Source organism: Podarcis erhardii (genome assembly GCF_964252035.2).
Source record: "Podarcis erhardii genome assembly, chromosome: 11".
Taxonomy (NCBI): Eukaryota; Metazoa; Chordata; class Lepidosauria; order Squamata; family Lacertidae; genus Podarcis; species Podarcis erhardii.
The window spans coordinates 30,835,945-30,849,183 of record NC_138501.1 but is presented as its reverse complement, the minus strand read 5'-3'; the positions used below and the strand labels follow the sequence as shown (position 1 = coordinate 30,849,183).

Sequence of the window (13,239 nt, the reverse complement as noted above, 5' to 3'; positions counted from 1 at the left end):
ACGAATTATTTTGTTGTGACACAGAGCTTCTTGTGCACTCTGTGAACCTTATGGTTGCTTCTGATAAGGACAAATTATAGAGGTTAAACAGGGAACTCTTGTCATATGAATAAGAGTTCCTAAAGTAAATCAGAAAGGTAGGGTCCTGTGTCAATTAACTATTCTAAGCCAGTCTTCATGCCTGTAACTAATGGAATACTATCTGCCAGCCTACTGTCAGAACTATTAATGCTTTTACCTTTGACAATCTGGTTATGTTTCTGCCAGTGACCTGTATTTGATCTAGGCTAGATTTGGACCAACTTCACTTTTGAGCTCTGCTTGTACTACGTATGCTGGCATATGTATCCATCACTGAAAATTATACAAAGCAAAACAGGAATGGGGATAGAAGAACTTGGAATATTATGGTTATTCAGTAAATTAATAACACTTTCTGATTAAGTTTAAGCCAAGGTGTTCCATTTCACATCAGAAATTTCAATAAATACATTCTTATCTATGTACAAAATACTACTAAAAGTATTTGCCTAAACATTTAGTCTTTATTAGCATTTTTATGTGGTACTTTTCAATTTTGTATACTTTCAACCCAGCCATGAATAATTAAATGCTCCGTGCACTAGCAATAACTGAAGAGAGCTGCAATTTGAAGGAGTTTCCAATTAGAGATCTTAGACTTCTTAAGATCAGTACAAAAATGTTACAAATAAAAAGTCACAATATAAAATAGCAGCTCCATGTAATGTTCAAGTTTTACTCAAAGTGACAGTTCAGTTTGCTTCGTTCTTTGATGCCTCATCAAAGTTCTCCACAAGATCTGAAAAGGAGAGTTAACAACAGTCAGGCTTTTAACATGCAAAGAATCAGCACTGCCATTTCCAAGTCTTTCATCCTAAAATCCAGTTTGCTGAATTATAAACAAGTTATCTACCATAGAACATTAAGCATTAAAGCCCACTGGACAAGTACCCAACTATACCCATCTGTTACCTTCCAGTTATTTTCTGCAATCCAGCAAGTAGAAGTGAAACTTAAGCTCTATTCAGGTGTTTTATCAGATGATGAGGGAGAGCTAAGATGAGGATCCTAACTCTGCCCCTACCCAATCACCCTCCATTAGCCATAGGAATCAGTTCTGTAGTAAGGATCCTATGCATGTAGACTCCCTATGCGATTTAAACCTGATTTTCCCAGATCTCTAAAATCACATAGGGAGCCTACATACTTCAGGTGTTATACCTCAACTCATGTGGGCCAACAGGAACAGCAAGAATGAGACAGATCTAGCACACTCATCCTCACTCCTCTCTATGCATGAGGGAACAGTGCTTTTGTATTTAACCAAAATGTACTCCAACAGGTAAACCACCACCATGTTATCGCCATCCTCCTCCTCAACCCGACAGATATCAGGTCTAAAAGACAAAATAGGTTCTTGGGATCTGCTTTTGAACAGCCAGCACCTGGAAGTCATTGCTCCATAGACAGGCCTATTTCAGTTTTTCTATTGTATCTCACTGTCATCAGATATCCTAGGAACAAACATAATGACTAGAAGTCAAATGTGTCCTGTGTGAGTGAAAAGGCACTTCTACTCATACAATTTTAGCGATATCCCTTCTTACTACAGCCCCTATGCACCAGGAGTTCCAACCCTTTGATTTTCAGACACTGCAATGAGAATGAGAAAATAAGGAAACCCCATTCCATGACCAGAACTCTGCTCTGCTCTCGAAATGCAGTGTGGTACCAGAAACTAAAAAGTCAACTACCCAAATCCATTAAGGTAAGCACCGAAGAAAGCACATAAGCAAACACATCAAGACCTAGAGCACTAGATTTAAGCATGAACCAGAGAACTAACTATTCTTCCTGCACAGATGTATTTTGTTTCATTATTGTTGCTATCTAAATGCCGTAACACTTTCTCTTCGTTACCTTGTTCATTGCTCAGACCCATTACTTTTTAAGAAAAGAAATGAAGACTTGTTTTTACCTGGAACTTCATCGTCATCTTCCTCACCAGTAGCAAGAGGTGCTTTTCCATCCACAGCTGTAATCACAAGCAGATTGACACAAATGAGTCATTTCTAAGCCAGGCTTTTCCAAAACTAGCCAAATTTGCAGCAAAATACAGTAACTGATTACAACCCTGTGCCCACTTACTTGGGAGTAAGTCCCACTGAACTCAGCATGACTTATTTCTAATTATCTTGGCTTCTACTGTATGTGCTTTATCCCTAAGTACCCACTCTAGAATATCGTGCTCATCAACCACTCCCTTCCACAGTAGTCCACAGCCTTTAACTGCATGTTGTTTGCTAGAATACAGCCTAAGAAGAGGACTCCAAAATGCTGTCTGACAAAGCAGAAACAAGCAGTCCAACTTCAGTCATGAAGAGGTTCCTTCAAGCAATAAAAGGCATTAAGTCCCATATCCATTCCTTTGAGAGAAGGAGCTTCTGAACACATTCTCATATTCAGGGAAGTAACAAATCAAATGTTTTTGAAGAATAGCCATTTCAATCTAAGATTCTTTGAAGCACAGAATGAAGAGTACCCCATGCACCATTTGTTTCTAAATATAACAGCTGAAAATATATTTTGCTTAAATATGACCTGTCCTAGCCACATGCACATATAGGTACTAATTAGCCAATATAGCCATGGTTAAGCTTCTCAGTACTTGTTCAGGTGTTTCCCTATGGGACTGGCAGAAAACAGTTTTTTCCTACCCACCCCAAGCAAGTGGGATTTCCTCTAATGCTAGAAAATAAAACCGTTTCAATTGAGGAGGGATCCACTCTCTCCATGGTACAATCCCCTGGGGAAGGTTATATAAAGGACAACATCTGAACAGGTTCTCTATTTCATAAGCTTCAGATAGCCACTGTGAGACTTGGGTCTCCAGCTGGTTTTGGATGACAACTCCAAGCATCCTTAACCACCTGCTAGCTAGGAATGATGGGAGTTGTAGTCCAAAAACAGCTGAAAACCCAAATTTGGGAAACACTTCTTTACACCAATAATATCCTTCTTAGTATAATTCAGGGCTATGACTCTATGACTAAGCAGCTTTGATATCATGTCTTGTTTCTGAAAAGCAATTGGCTGTCCCAACCACCACCAGCAACAGCAGCACACACACATCAAATGAAATTAGATGGGCTGATATTTTCTCAGTGGCTTCTCTAAGAGAGGTCATTCCTGTGGACACCCAAAGCCAAAAAGAACATTATAAAGCCAGCAAACAAACACTGCAAGCCCCATGTTGGTGCAAGAATTTTAATTCTCAGAGTCTTCCAAATTCTACTCACGTTGTTTGGGCAGAGCCTCTGCTAGTCTCCTCAAGCTGGTCAGACTGTCAGCACCAAGCTGGTTTAAGATGCTAGGCAGCATTTCAGTCAGCTGCTTTGTCTCAGCATGGCCTGTGATTGTGAAAGTGTTAGCTGCTAAAGATGCTTGAACTTTAGGGTTGTTGAAGTGGATGACAGTGCCCTGGTTGGTAAACATGTTCACCTGCAAAGCAACACAATTTTTTTTTGAGCAAGCAAACCTTTGCAATCACATAAGTTAAAACCAGTACTTCTCAGAAAAAATAATTTATGAAAGCACCATAAAAACAAAAAAAGTAGTTACCTCTTCAATACCAGAGATGTTATTTACTCCAAGTTTCTTTAATGAAAACTGAAGCTTCTTGTCATCTGCTGTTGCTGTTCTGTGAACCACCTTCTTCTTTCTACGGGCAGTACCCTATGAATAAGGAGACTAAATGTTAAGTCCTCTCAAAATGTACAAATTCCAAGTAGCAAAATGGCCTGCAACTCTATTCTGGCTGTAACTTAATAAAAATGTCTATTTCAGAAGCTAGGTAACAATACCAAACTGGCTCCTAAAGAGAAGTGAGTGACCACTAACAAACTAATTTCTGTTCGCAGGAATTATGAAAGCAAGGCCTGAAGTAGATATTTGTCTGGTGGCCTCTGGCAAGCAAGAATCTACCCCCAGAAAGCAGGCAGAGTAGCTTTCAAACACTCAAGAGTCACTTACTATTTTCTCAAGCAAGCAACATCCCACAAACGAGCAGCACAAGTATATCTAGGCAGATACCTTAAAAAATATTTCTTGGATAGCAGGGAATTGTTTCTACAGATTTTGCTGCAACACCAAATTAAGATTAGAGTTTTGTTTTGTTTTTTTCATTTTTGGTCATTTACTTTAATTTGAATAATTTATCTGAGCAGATGTCTGGCTGGAGGGGGAACACAAACATTCTCCAGAGAAAAAAAGAATTAAGCATAACTGTTGCCACATACTATAGGTTTGTTTGTTTACTAACAATAGAATGCATCTCGTATACCACAGTCCAGAATTAGAAGATAAAGAGACAAATGTCAGCACAAGTCATCTTCAGGAACTTTTAGGAAAATTTTCAAGAAGTTACATCTGAGGTAAAGTTATGTTGCCCATAAATATTTGCCAGGACAGGTTGTAGTGTTTACTAGCTAAAAAAATACAGGTTAACTGTTAAGAATAAAATAGTAATTATTAGCAGTTCAACTACTATGGCTTTGCTATAGCTAATAAAAATTTTGGAAATGTTAATATTAGTGCAAGCATAAGAAAATAGAAATTACTTTAAATAGAACAAAACCAACAAGATCTGTAGGTTGATGCATTTTTAAGCCTCACAACAGTAATTACTTGTACTATATTTTAAAGGCTAAGCTTGTTTTACTTCAATTACATTGACAGACACCTTAAAGTAGTTAGCATAATGAAAATTATAGGTTCCAGCAGTAAGGCACTTATGTTCGGACCTGAAATTCCACTGGCTCCACCTTGATTAAAGATAGGTTTCTGATGCAAGTTGTACATAATAAAAGCTGACAAAAGTATTAGGTAAAAAACTGGTGGCTGCATATACATTAGGTAGTTTAAACCTTTACAGCAGAATCCTAAGCATGTTTCCTCGAAAGCCAAGTTTGAGTTAACTCTCAAGCCATGTGTTTCATACTGCAGCCTTGTAAATTACAGGAAATTTTGCTGTTACACAAAATCCTATGGCAACCCTTCACCATCAGTAAAAGCATTTTCATCGGCCAGCCTTTTACCAAACTATCAACATTGATATTTGAACACAGTTACATTCTTTGTGCTCATTCAGGCATTAATAATATTGTGAAAAGTGTACATTAGAAGAGCTATTATGTTTAAAGTCAGCTAACTAATAAACATTTAAGCACTAGTTATTTTGTTATTTCTTATTACCACCCTCCCTAGGGAAAACAGCTTCTTCCATCTCTTTTTGTTATCCTTACAAGCATCCTTCGATACAGTTTAGACTAACGGATGGTAAGTGGCCCAGATGCACCCAGTGAGCTTCACAGCTATGTAAAAATTTAATACATGTCTCTCTGGCTCAAGTCCTGCATGCTAACCATTATTCTACATTAATTCATCAACAGCATTATGAGTTTGGGGTGGAGGGAAGTAGCTGAGTTCCTGTATGTGAGATACTTCTCTAAACCCTAGAACCAGCAAGTGTTGAAATATAAACCAGGTTAGCTTCCTGTGTGGAGGCGAGTGCCTGAGTGATGTGTCATTAAGAGAACAAAGGAAATGGGGCTCCGTGTGAGACGACAAATGGGTGGGGCCCCACCGTCAACTCAGATAGTTAGAAGGGCAAAGCTTGAGTTGAGAGTTTGCAGAGATGTGACCTACAGGAAAAAGCAGCTAGCTAGAGAGAGAGTCAGAGAGCAATGTCTGATGACTGCTTTAACTCCAAGGTGCAGCTATGGGAGAAACATGACTCCTTTGGGTTGCTGATGCTGTTAACCTCTTCATCATAGGGTCAGTCTGTACACATGTGTAAAAAAACCCATATATCATAAAGATACCAGTCTCCGCTATGCGCCCCAGTTCCAAAAGGAAACACAGACCCTCAGCAAGTGCCTGGAACCCCTGAAATCTCTAGGAGACTGGGGTGGGGATGCAACAATATATTGCATGTGCCTAAATTCAGGTATAACCTCCTCTTCCCCTCCAAACAACAACAAAATCTTAATTGTCTTCTTCAAAATACAGGCTACAGAAAAACTGTAAAAACATAAATGCAGCGTTGCTAGACAATAATAAAAAAAGGCCTGTACAAGTACTGTAAAATGCAGCAGCTGCAGCCAAGGTGAAAGGAAACACGAATTTTGGAGAGGCAGGGAAGATGAAACGAGGCCACCTTACCTTCCCACCGATGCGCACTTGAGCTTGCAGCTTAGCTAGTTTTTCTTGATTCATGATAGTTTCTTTCATCTAAGGGAAGAAGAAGAGGAGACGTGAGGCGACCAGGCGGACGACACCCAAGCAAAGAGGCTGGAGAGGGCGGAGAGGGCCCGATGAGCCCGGTTCTCGTGGCGGGCGGCGCCCCCGAAGCCTCCTCCCCCTCTTGGGCCCAGGCGAGGGAAGAGAGGCCTCGCCTCACCCTCGGCCGAGCTCGGGCCGCGAGGAACTTTCTGAGGTGAGGCAGGCAGCCTGCGCCACCGCGAGGAATGGCCTTTAAGCCAGAGGAGCCGCTAGGCCGAAAGGGGACCCCCGGAGGCCTGGAGAGAGACGGGCGCACGCAGAACCCAGGGCCCGCGGCTTCTTCCCGGCTCCAAGGCCTCAGAGGGCTCCTTCCAGGCGCACCTGGGGCCGCTGCTCCCACCTCCAGGCCTGTCCATCTCCCTTCCCCCACCTCCCTCAGCTGCCCCCTCCTCTGTACCTTCTCAGAAGGAGGCGGCCCGAGCTGGGCAGGGCGAGGAGCTGAAGGGCTGCGGCCGGGAAAGCGCGGAGCCTGACGCGCGCACGCGGAAAAGGACGAAGATGGCCGCCGGAAAGGAAAACAGGAGGCGGCGGCGGGGCGCCGTCGTGACGAAAGCAAGACGTCCTTACGCGCTCGCGCACGAACAAGCCCAGCGTTCGATGCGCATCCTCCGGAGTCTGAGCTTTAGCGCGCGTGCGCGAGCTTGGTTGGCGCTCTCTGCTCCCGCTTTCAGGAGGGAGCCGGCAGGCAGGCAGGCAGGGCGGTGCGGCGCGTGGCTCCCGGGGGCCAGAAGGAAGCGAAGGTCCTGCTCGCGGCTCAGCCTGGTCGTGGATTGCCCGCCGCCCAGCAAAACAACGACTGGTCGTGGCATATCGTGGTGTTAATAGATTGGATCAAAGAGCTTCTATGAATAGTTAAATTGTGCGGCGGGGGGAAGCAATGGCTAAAATCTTTGGATTTGAAAAACAGTTAAATTTACCTTTTCAAAGATTCCTTGACGATACCTGATGGGTGCCTATTTTTATATGTTTCATTACAAATATTGTGTATGTGTGTTTTAAATTCTGTTTTCCCTCTGATTATTTGCAGGGGGGGCATGATTGTGTTGTTCTTGGTTGGTTGGTTTTTATTATGTATTTTGTGATTTTATTTTGTGATTTTATCCTGTGAACAGCCCTGAGACCTGTGGGTATAGGGTGGCATATAAATTTAATAAATAAGCAAATTACTATTACTACTATTAGGGAAACTAGGGAAACTGGTCGCCTAGCCTACCTATTTATTGTGAAGGCCATCTACGGTAGTTCTTATTGAGAGGTTTCTGTGTTAATAGAGCACAATTGAAGTATTTACAAAATTAACTTTGTCTACTTTTCTGTTTTATATATCTATACAATTTAACGCCTTTACTACAGCAGGGTTCAGAATGCTCCAGAATTAATACATTCATTTATCCTCCAGGAAGCAAGAGACATTTGCACAGGCATTTTTTTCAGCCAGAACTCACTGGAACTTAGTTACAGCACCTCTCAGGTGGGCACCATTGCCCATTATAAGAGCACAAGGGTTCCGGCAGCACCTCTTTTTCTTGAAAAACAGGCCTGGCATTGCACATGGTTCCTGCCCTGCCCATTTAACCCTCGCAATAATCCTGTGATGGTGGGCTAGGCTAGACTGAGAGAGAACGACTGGTCCCATATTGCTCACTCAGCTTCATAGCCTAGTGGGGATTTGAACCTGAGTCCTGTGGCATCTGAGGTGCCTTGGATAGTTGTAATGTCTGGTGTCTCATATATCACCACCTTGAGTTAGAATTCCATCCCTGTGGTAGACTGATTCACACCACACAGACCTAAGTTGCAATAAATGAAAGTGATTGTTGGCATCATCATCAAGAGCTTGAATCAAAGCAAGTGTCAGAACTCTTAGAGCTAAAGTTAAAATCAAAGGCACACTTTTTAAATATTTCCCTATGGAAAAAGAGCTCCCTGCAAGAAGAAAACAAGCACAGCAATAAGCAAGCTGAACCTTCTTCCCTGATACTCACTTTTTTCCTTGCAGGGAGAGTTGGGGAGGCAGTAACACCTGGCACCCCAGCATTACATGCAGAAGTAGTGCAGTCTGCTAGATCATACCAGGATCTGCCACCCCTTTCTTGTGCATGCTGATGACAGCTCTTGAGGTTACAGGAACATAGCTGTCAACCGTCCCTTATTTGGCGGGAAACTCCCTTATCCCAGCACCATGTCCCGCTGCTGTCCCTTATTGATTATGTCCCTTAAATTTCCCGGGTTTCAAAGGAAGCAGCTCCTCTCCCTCCCTCCCTGCCAGCTAGGGAGGAGGGAGGCTCCAACTGTGTTGCTTGCCCGGCCCGGCCCCATCTGGCTTCCTCTCACCATCCTCGGTCCCCGGCAGCCCCTCCCCGCCAGGACTGGCGGGAGCCTCGGGCCCTTCCACCGCCATCCTCCTCACAGCCGCCAAACTGAGTGTCTCTGCCTGGGGCCTCCCCTCTTCCTTTCGCTGCCGCTCCAGCTAGGCCGTACTGCGGTTACGCTGCTGAAGGACACAGATGAGATGGGCAGCCTGGCGCGCCCTATGAATTGCTGAGGAACCTTGAGAGGAGAGCGAGGGCAACCATAGAGAAAGCAGTTCAGAGAGAGGAGGCGGAGGCACAGGCAGGTGTTCCAAGGGCTAACCATAGAGGGGGAAAGCGGAGGAAGGACCGCAAGCGCTTCTCCCATAGATTTGTAGTGGTAGACTAGCATAGATGGTCTGTTCTGCGGGTTTACTTCGGGTGCTATTTCCCCCCCCCTTCCTCCCGCCCCGCTTGATGGAACTGAGAGCTGCAGATGGAGCATGAGAGAAAAGATACAGAACTGCAGCAGCATCTTTGTAGCTTGGACTTCGTTTTGCGCGATAAGTGGTTGCTGCTTGTAGTTATTTAATTGCAGTGTTTCATCAGCTGGTGTCTTGAGCAGCAACCTCTGGAAATGAAGGGCTAAAAACCAGTGCTGCTCTCCAAAATTATCTGGTCTCTTTTAACTTCGTATTTCAGCTGGTTGACTAAAATCCCTTATTTTGGCTGCTGATCCCTTATTTTCGAGGCTGCTGGTCCCTTATTTTCAAATCTGTAAGTTGACAGCTATGTACAGGAATGTGGCTGAGTTACAAACTCACAAACAAAAACATTGGCCAGAATCACCAGATGCAAAAAGGACAGTACTAATGAGACGCAATCCAGCACTGGTACAACAGTTCTCAGTTCCTATTTGAGTTTCTGTTTTCCTTATATAAACATAAGATGCAAGTAACAATATCTACCAAGTGTTTCTGAAATGCTTATTTGCAAGCTAATTTCTGTGGAAAATAAATAGTACTTTCAGTGAAATGCACTCAGACTTGGAATGACTTCCAGACACAAGCATCAAACATGAATCATCTATGTATTAATGTTCCATACAGATAATCAAATGCACCTTTGGTTACCAGATGTTGACGGCAAACAAGGGAGTGCATATCTACATCCTATTCCTCTTTTGGGTTTCCTAGGAGTATCTGAACAACATTGCTGGAACTTTGACCCTAATCCTACAAAGCAATTAAAACTACTTGGACTATCTTTATCTTATGACCTGAAAACTTTGCTTTCTTTTCCTTACTATGAGCATCTTCCCACATTGTGAGTAAAACTTCATAGGACCATCAGGGTCTGCATAAAATGGCCTCACAACATAATTCTATGCATGTCTATTCAGGAGTAGATCCATGGGGTGGGGTGCATGAAGTGCTTGAAATTCTACATGTTTTTGTAACTTGATTGTATGTCAGTTTGTACATGTGTTCTTCGTTGGGGTTGGCTGTGGTTGGAGGTTCCCAGGAAACTTAATAGGGAAGCAAGATCGGCTGGGGCTCCTCCACCCTATGTTCAGGTTGTATATATGTGTAAATAAAACCATTTATCCTTAAGACACCACAGTCTCTAGTGACCTTGTGTTCGAGGAAACCAAACCCTGGAACTCTTGAAGTCTCTTGCTGGTGTGGACAGCAATAAAAGGTAAAGATAAAGGGCCCCTGACAGTTAAGTCCAGTCACGAACAACTCTGGGGTTCCTGTGCTCATCTCGCTCTACTGGCCGAGGAAGCCGACGTTTGTCTGCAGACAGTTTTTCCAGGTCATGTGGCCAGCATGACTTAAGCCGCTTCTGGCGAAACCAGAGCAGCACACGGAAGCACCATTTACCTTCCCACCGGAGCGGTACCTATTTATCTACTTGCACTTTGACGTGCTTTCAAACAGCTAGGTTGGCAGGAGCTGGGACCTAACAATGGGAGCTCATCATGGGGATTCGAACCGCTGACCTTCCGATTGGCAAGCCCTAGGCTCAGTGGTTTAGACCACAGCGCCACCCACATCCCATGGACAGCAATACTTTATGCAAAAAGAATGGAGTCAGCATACTATGAAGGACTGGTTGGATATTTATGGGACTACTACACTCTCATGGCAAACCTAACATACTTGAGAAGAAAAACAGGGTTGAAACACATTTAATGAAGTATTGCAGAAGCAGTGAACCCCAATATGCTATACTGTTTTTCGTCAGTTTGTATCATTTTTATATGCAGTGGGTTAAAAATTAGAGAAATTAAGTTAACTTTTCTGCTTCGATAACTCTCCTGTGAAATAATTGCTTGTAAACTTTGTGAAAACTCTGGAGTGTCCTACTTTGTTTCTGCATCTCTATTAATAATAAAATATGTAGCTCACATACCTAAGGATGAAGGAGTAGGAAGCAAGTCAAAAGCAAGAAGAGACAAGGACTCACAACAACCTTGTAAGGTAGTGGGGGGGGGCTAGCCAGGTTTTTTTGCCCTGGGTGAAGCCTCCAGAGGTTCCCCCTGCGTGTGGGAGGGTGCCAAACTGAGTCTTTGACCCATGTGAAATAAAGCCTCGTTTCACCTCTGGTTTACGCGTGAATATAGTGTTCGACCGGGGTGCGGGTGGTGCTGTGGGTTAAACCACAGAGCCTAGGGCTTGCCAAACAGAAGGTTGGCGGTTCGAATCCCCGCGATGGGGTGAGCTCCCATTGCTCGGTCCCTGTTCCTGCCAACCTAGCAGTTCGAAAGCACTGTCAAAGTGCAAGTAGATAAATAGGTACCGCTTCGGCGGGAAGGTAAACGGCGTTTCCATGTGCTGCTCTGGTTCACCAGAAGCAGCTTAGACATGCTGGCCACATGATCTGGAAGCTGTACGCCGGCTCCCTTGGCCAATAAAGGGAGATGAGCTCCGCAACCCCAGAGTCAGCCACGACTGGACCTAATGGTCCCTTTACCTTTATATAGTGTTTGGCCGAGGGCAGCACCATCTCCTGTTCCAACGCTCTAAACACCACGCCACTCTGACTCCAATATGCTAGGCAGACCCTCGGGTTACCCTCCCGGACTAACTCCATCGTGCGTCTGGATAGGCTGACAGAAGCAAAACGGTTTTCAACAGGCGTCTAAAGCAATCTGCCGTGAGGACCCCTGATGGCAACGCTTTTTAATGTCTGACTTGCAACTGCCCCAGGAGAGACCGGTCAAGTTTCACGCAGCAGCCCGTCGCTCCCTGCGGGCCCGTGGCTTCTAGATGGCGCTCTTCACCTGCTAGGTCGGACCTCCGGAAAAAATAAGGGAAAAAGAGATTTGCTGCGCGAGGAGGGAAGGCGGGTAATTGCGCAAGACAACCACTAGAGGGAGGATGCAAGATCACTCGCAAGGTACCATCTGAAACAAGCAAAGATTTAGCCCAAAGGCCATGACGACGCTGCTCCCTTCCTTGCGCTGGGAGTTTCTGGAGAGGCTGGCAGTGCCCTCCTTTGGGCACCGGGGCTTTCCCCGTCTCTCCACACTCCCGCAGCCCCCTCTGCTCGCCCTTCTCCTGGGGGGTGGCCTTGGGTGCTTGTCTCGCCTCCCCCACCGAGAGGGTGAGAGAGAGATGTGATCGATGAGCCACAACAGGGAGCCCCAAAGCAGCCTTCCTGGCGCTCTCCGGATGCTTTGGACTACAACTCCCATGATCCCCAGCCGCTGGTGGTGTTGTAGTCCAAAACTCCTGGCGGGCGCCTGGTTGGCAAAAGTGGCTCTCCAGCCGCATTTAAGAGCTCGAGAGCTTCGCTAAAGCAACGCAACCTTCTCCTCCCCAGAAATACGACCCGGGGTGAGATCAGGCTTGACCTAAAAGTAAGATCTCCAAAGGAAATGGGCTGAATTTCTGTGTCTGGTTGACTGAGGGCCTTTGGTGGGTTTCACCTAATCGCTCGGTATTTTAATCTTGGCTCTTCTTCTTTGGTGTTTAGGCTGCGATCCTAAGCACGCTTACTTGGAGGGATGTTTTGCTGAAATTGGTGAGGTTCGTGTCCAATGAAATGCTTTTAGGTTGAGGCTACGATGATGGGACTTGCGCCTGCCTGGCTCTCTTAGACATCTTCCACTTCCAGATGAACCTTTTCAAGTCTCAGCGATGTGAATGAGAATAAGTTCAGGCTTCACTCTCAGGAGGCAAAGCTGAGATCCGCTTGCTTCCTTGGGTGTAAGCCCTATTGAGTGCAATGCGACTTACTACCAAGCAAATATGCAGCCGCTTCCATCCCAATTTAGATACATTCTTCAGTTGCATTTAAAGACTTTGGTATAATCTCCTTCTGCAATTACTTAGCATCCCATAATATCAGACATTTCCAACTAAATGCTTCTAAGTCTGCCTTCTCGCAGGTAACCTAATTCCAACCTAAACACTCAAACATTCGGAAAAGTGAAATCATCATCATCATCACTGTAGAAGACTTTTCAACTTGGTAGATTTCTTTTTTTAAAAGCTGTGTAAGAGGGAAATAAACGTCTTGCTTTCTTATTCATCATCCTAAATAGCTATAAATTGTTCATTTCTCCATGCCCGCC

At 44.5% G+C, this 13,239-nt stretch overlaps 1 protein-coding gene across 1 annotated transcript; it reads right to left on the bottom strand.

Moving 5' to 3' along the window:
* Positions 1 to 525: 525 nt before the first annotated feature.
* Positions 526 to 6,912, bottom strand: BTF3 (basic transcription factor 3). Its single transcript, XM_081881285.1, has 6 exons — positions 6,761 to 6,912; positions 6,244 to 6,312; positions 3,643 to 3,756; positions 3,321 to 3,522; positions 2,000 to 2,056; positions 526 to 820 (listed from the first exon to the last, which is right to left on the bottom strand). Exons 2-6 carry the CDS (start codon positions 6,310 to 6,312, stop codon positions 774 to 776), a joined length of 489 nt encoding a protein of 162 aa, XP_081737411.1. The 5' UTR covers positions 6,761 to 6,912; the 3' UTR covers positions 526 to 773.
* Positions 6,913 to 13,239: the final 6,327 nt, after the last annotated feature.

What these genes read in the sequence shown, in the direction of transcription:
- BTF3 (XM_081881285.1), bottom strand. Translation starts at nt 6,312, where the DNA reads ATGAAAGAAACTATCATGAATCAAGAAAAACTAGCTAAGCTGCAAGCT. An exon ending in ACATCTCTGGTATTGAAGAG is followed by an intron (nt 3,523 to 3,642) that starts GTAACTACTTTT and finishes GTTGCTTTGCAG; the next exon opens with GTGAACATGTTTACCAACCA. An exon ending in AGAGGCTCTGCCCAAACAAC is followed by an intron (nt 2,057 to 3,320) that starts GTGAGTAGAATT and finishes TTGTGATTACAG; the next exon opens with CTGTGGATGGAAAAGCACCT.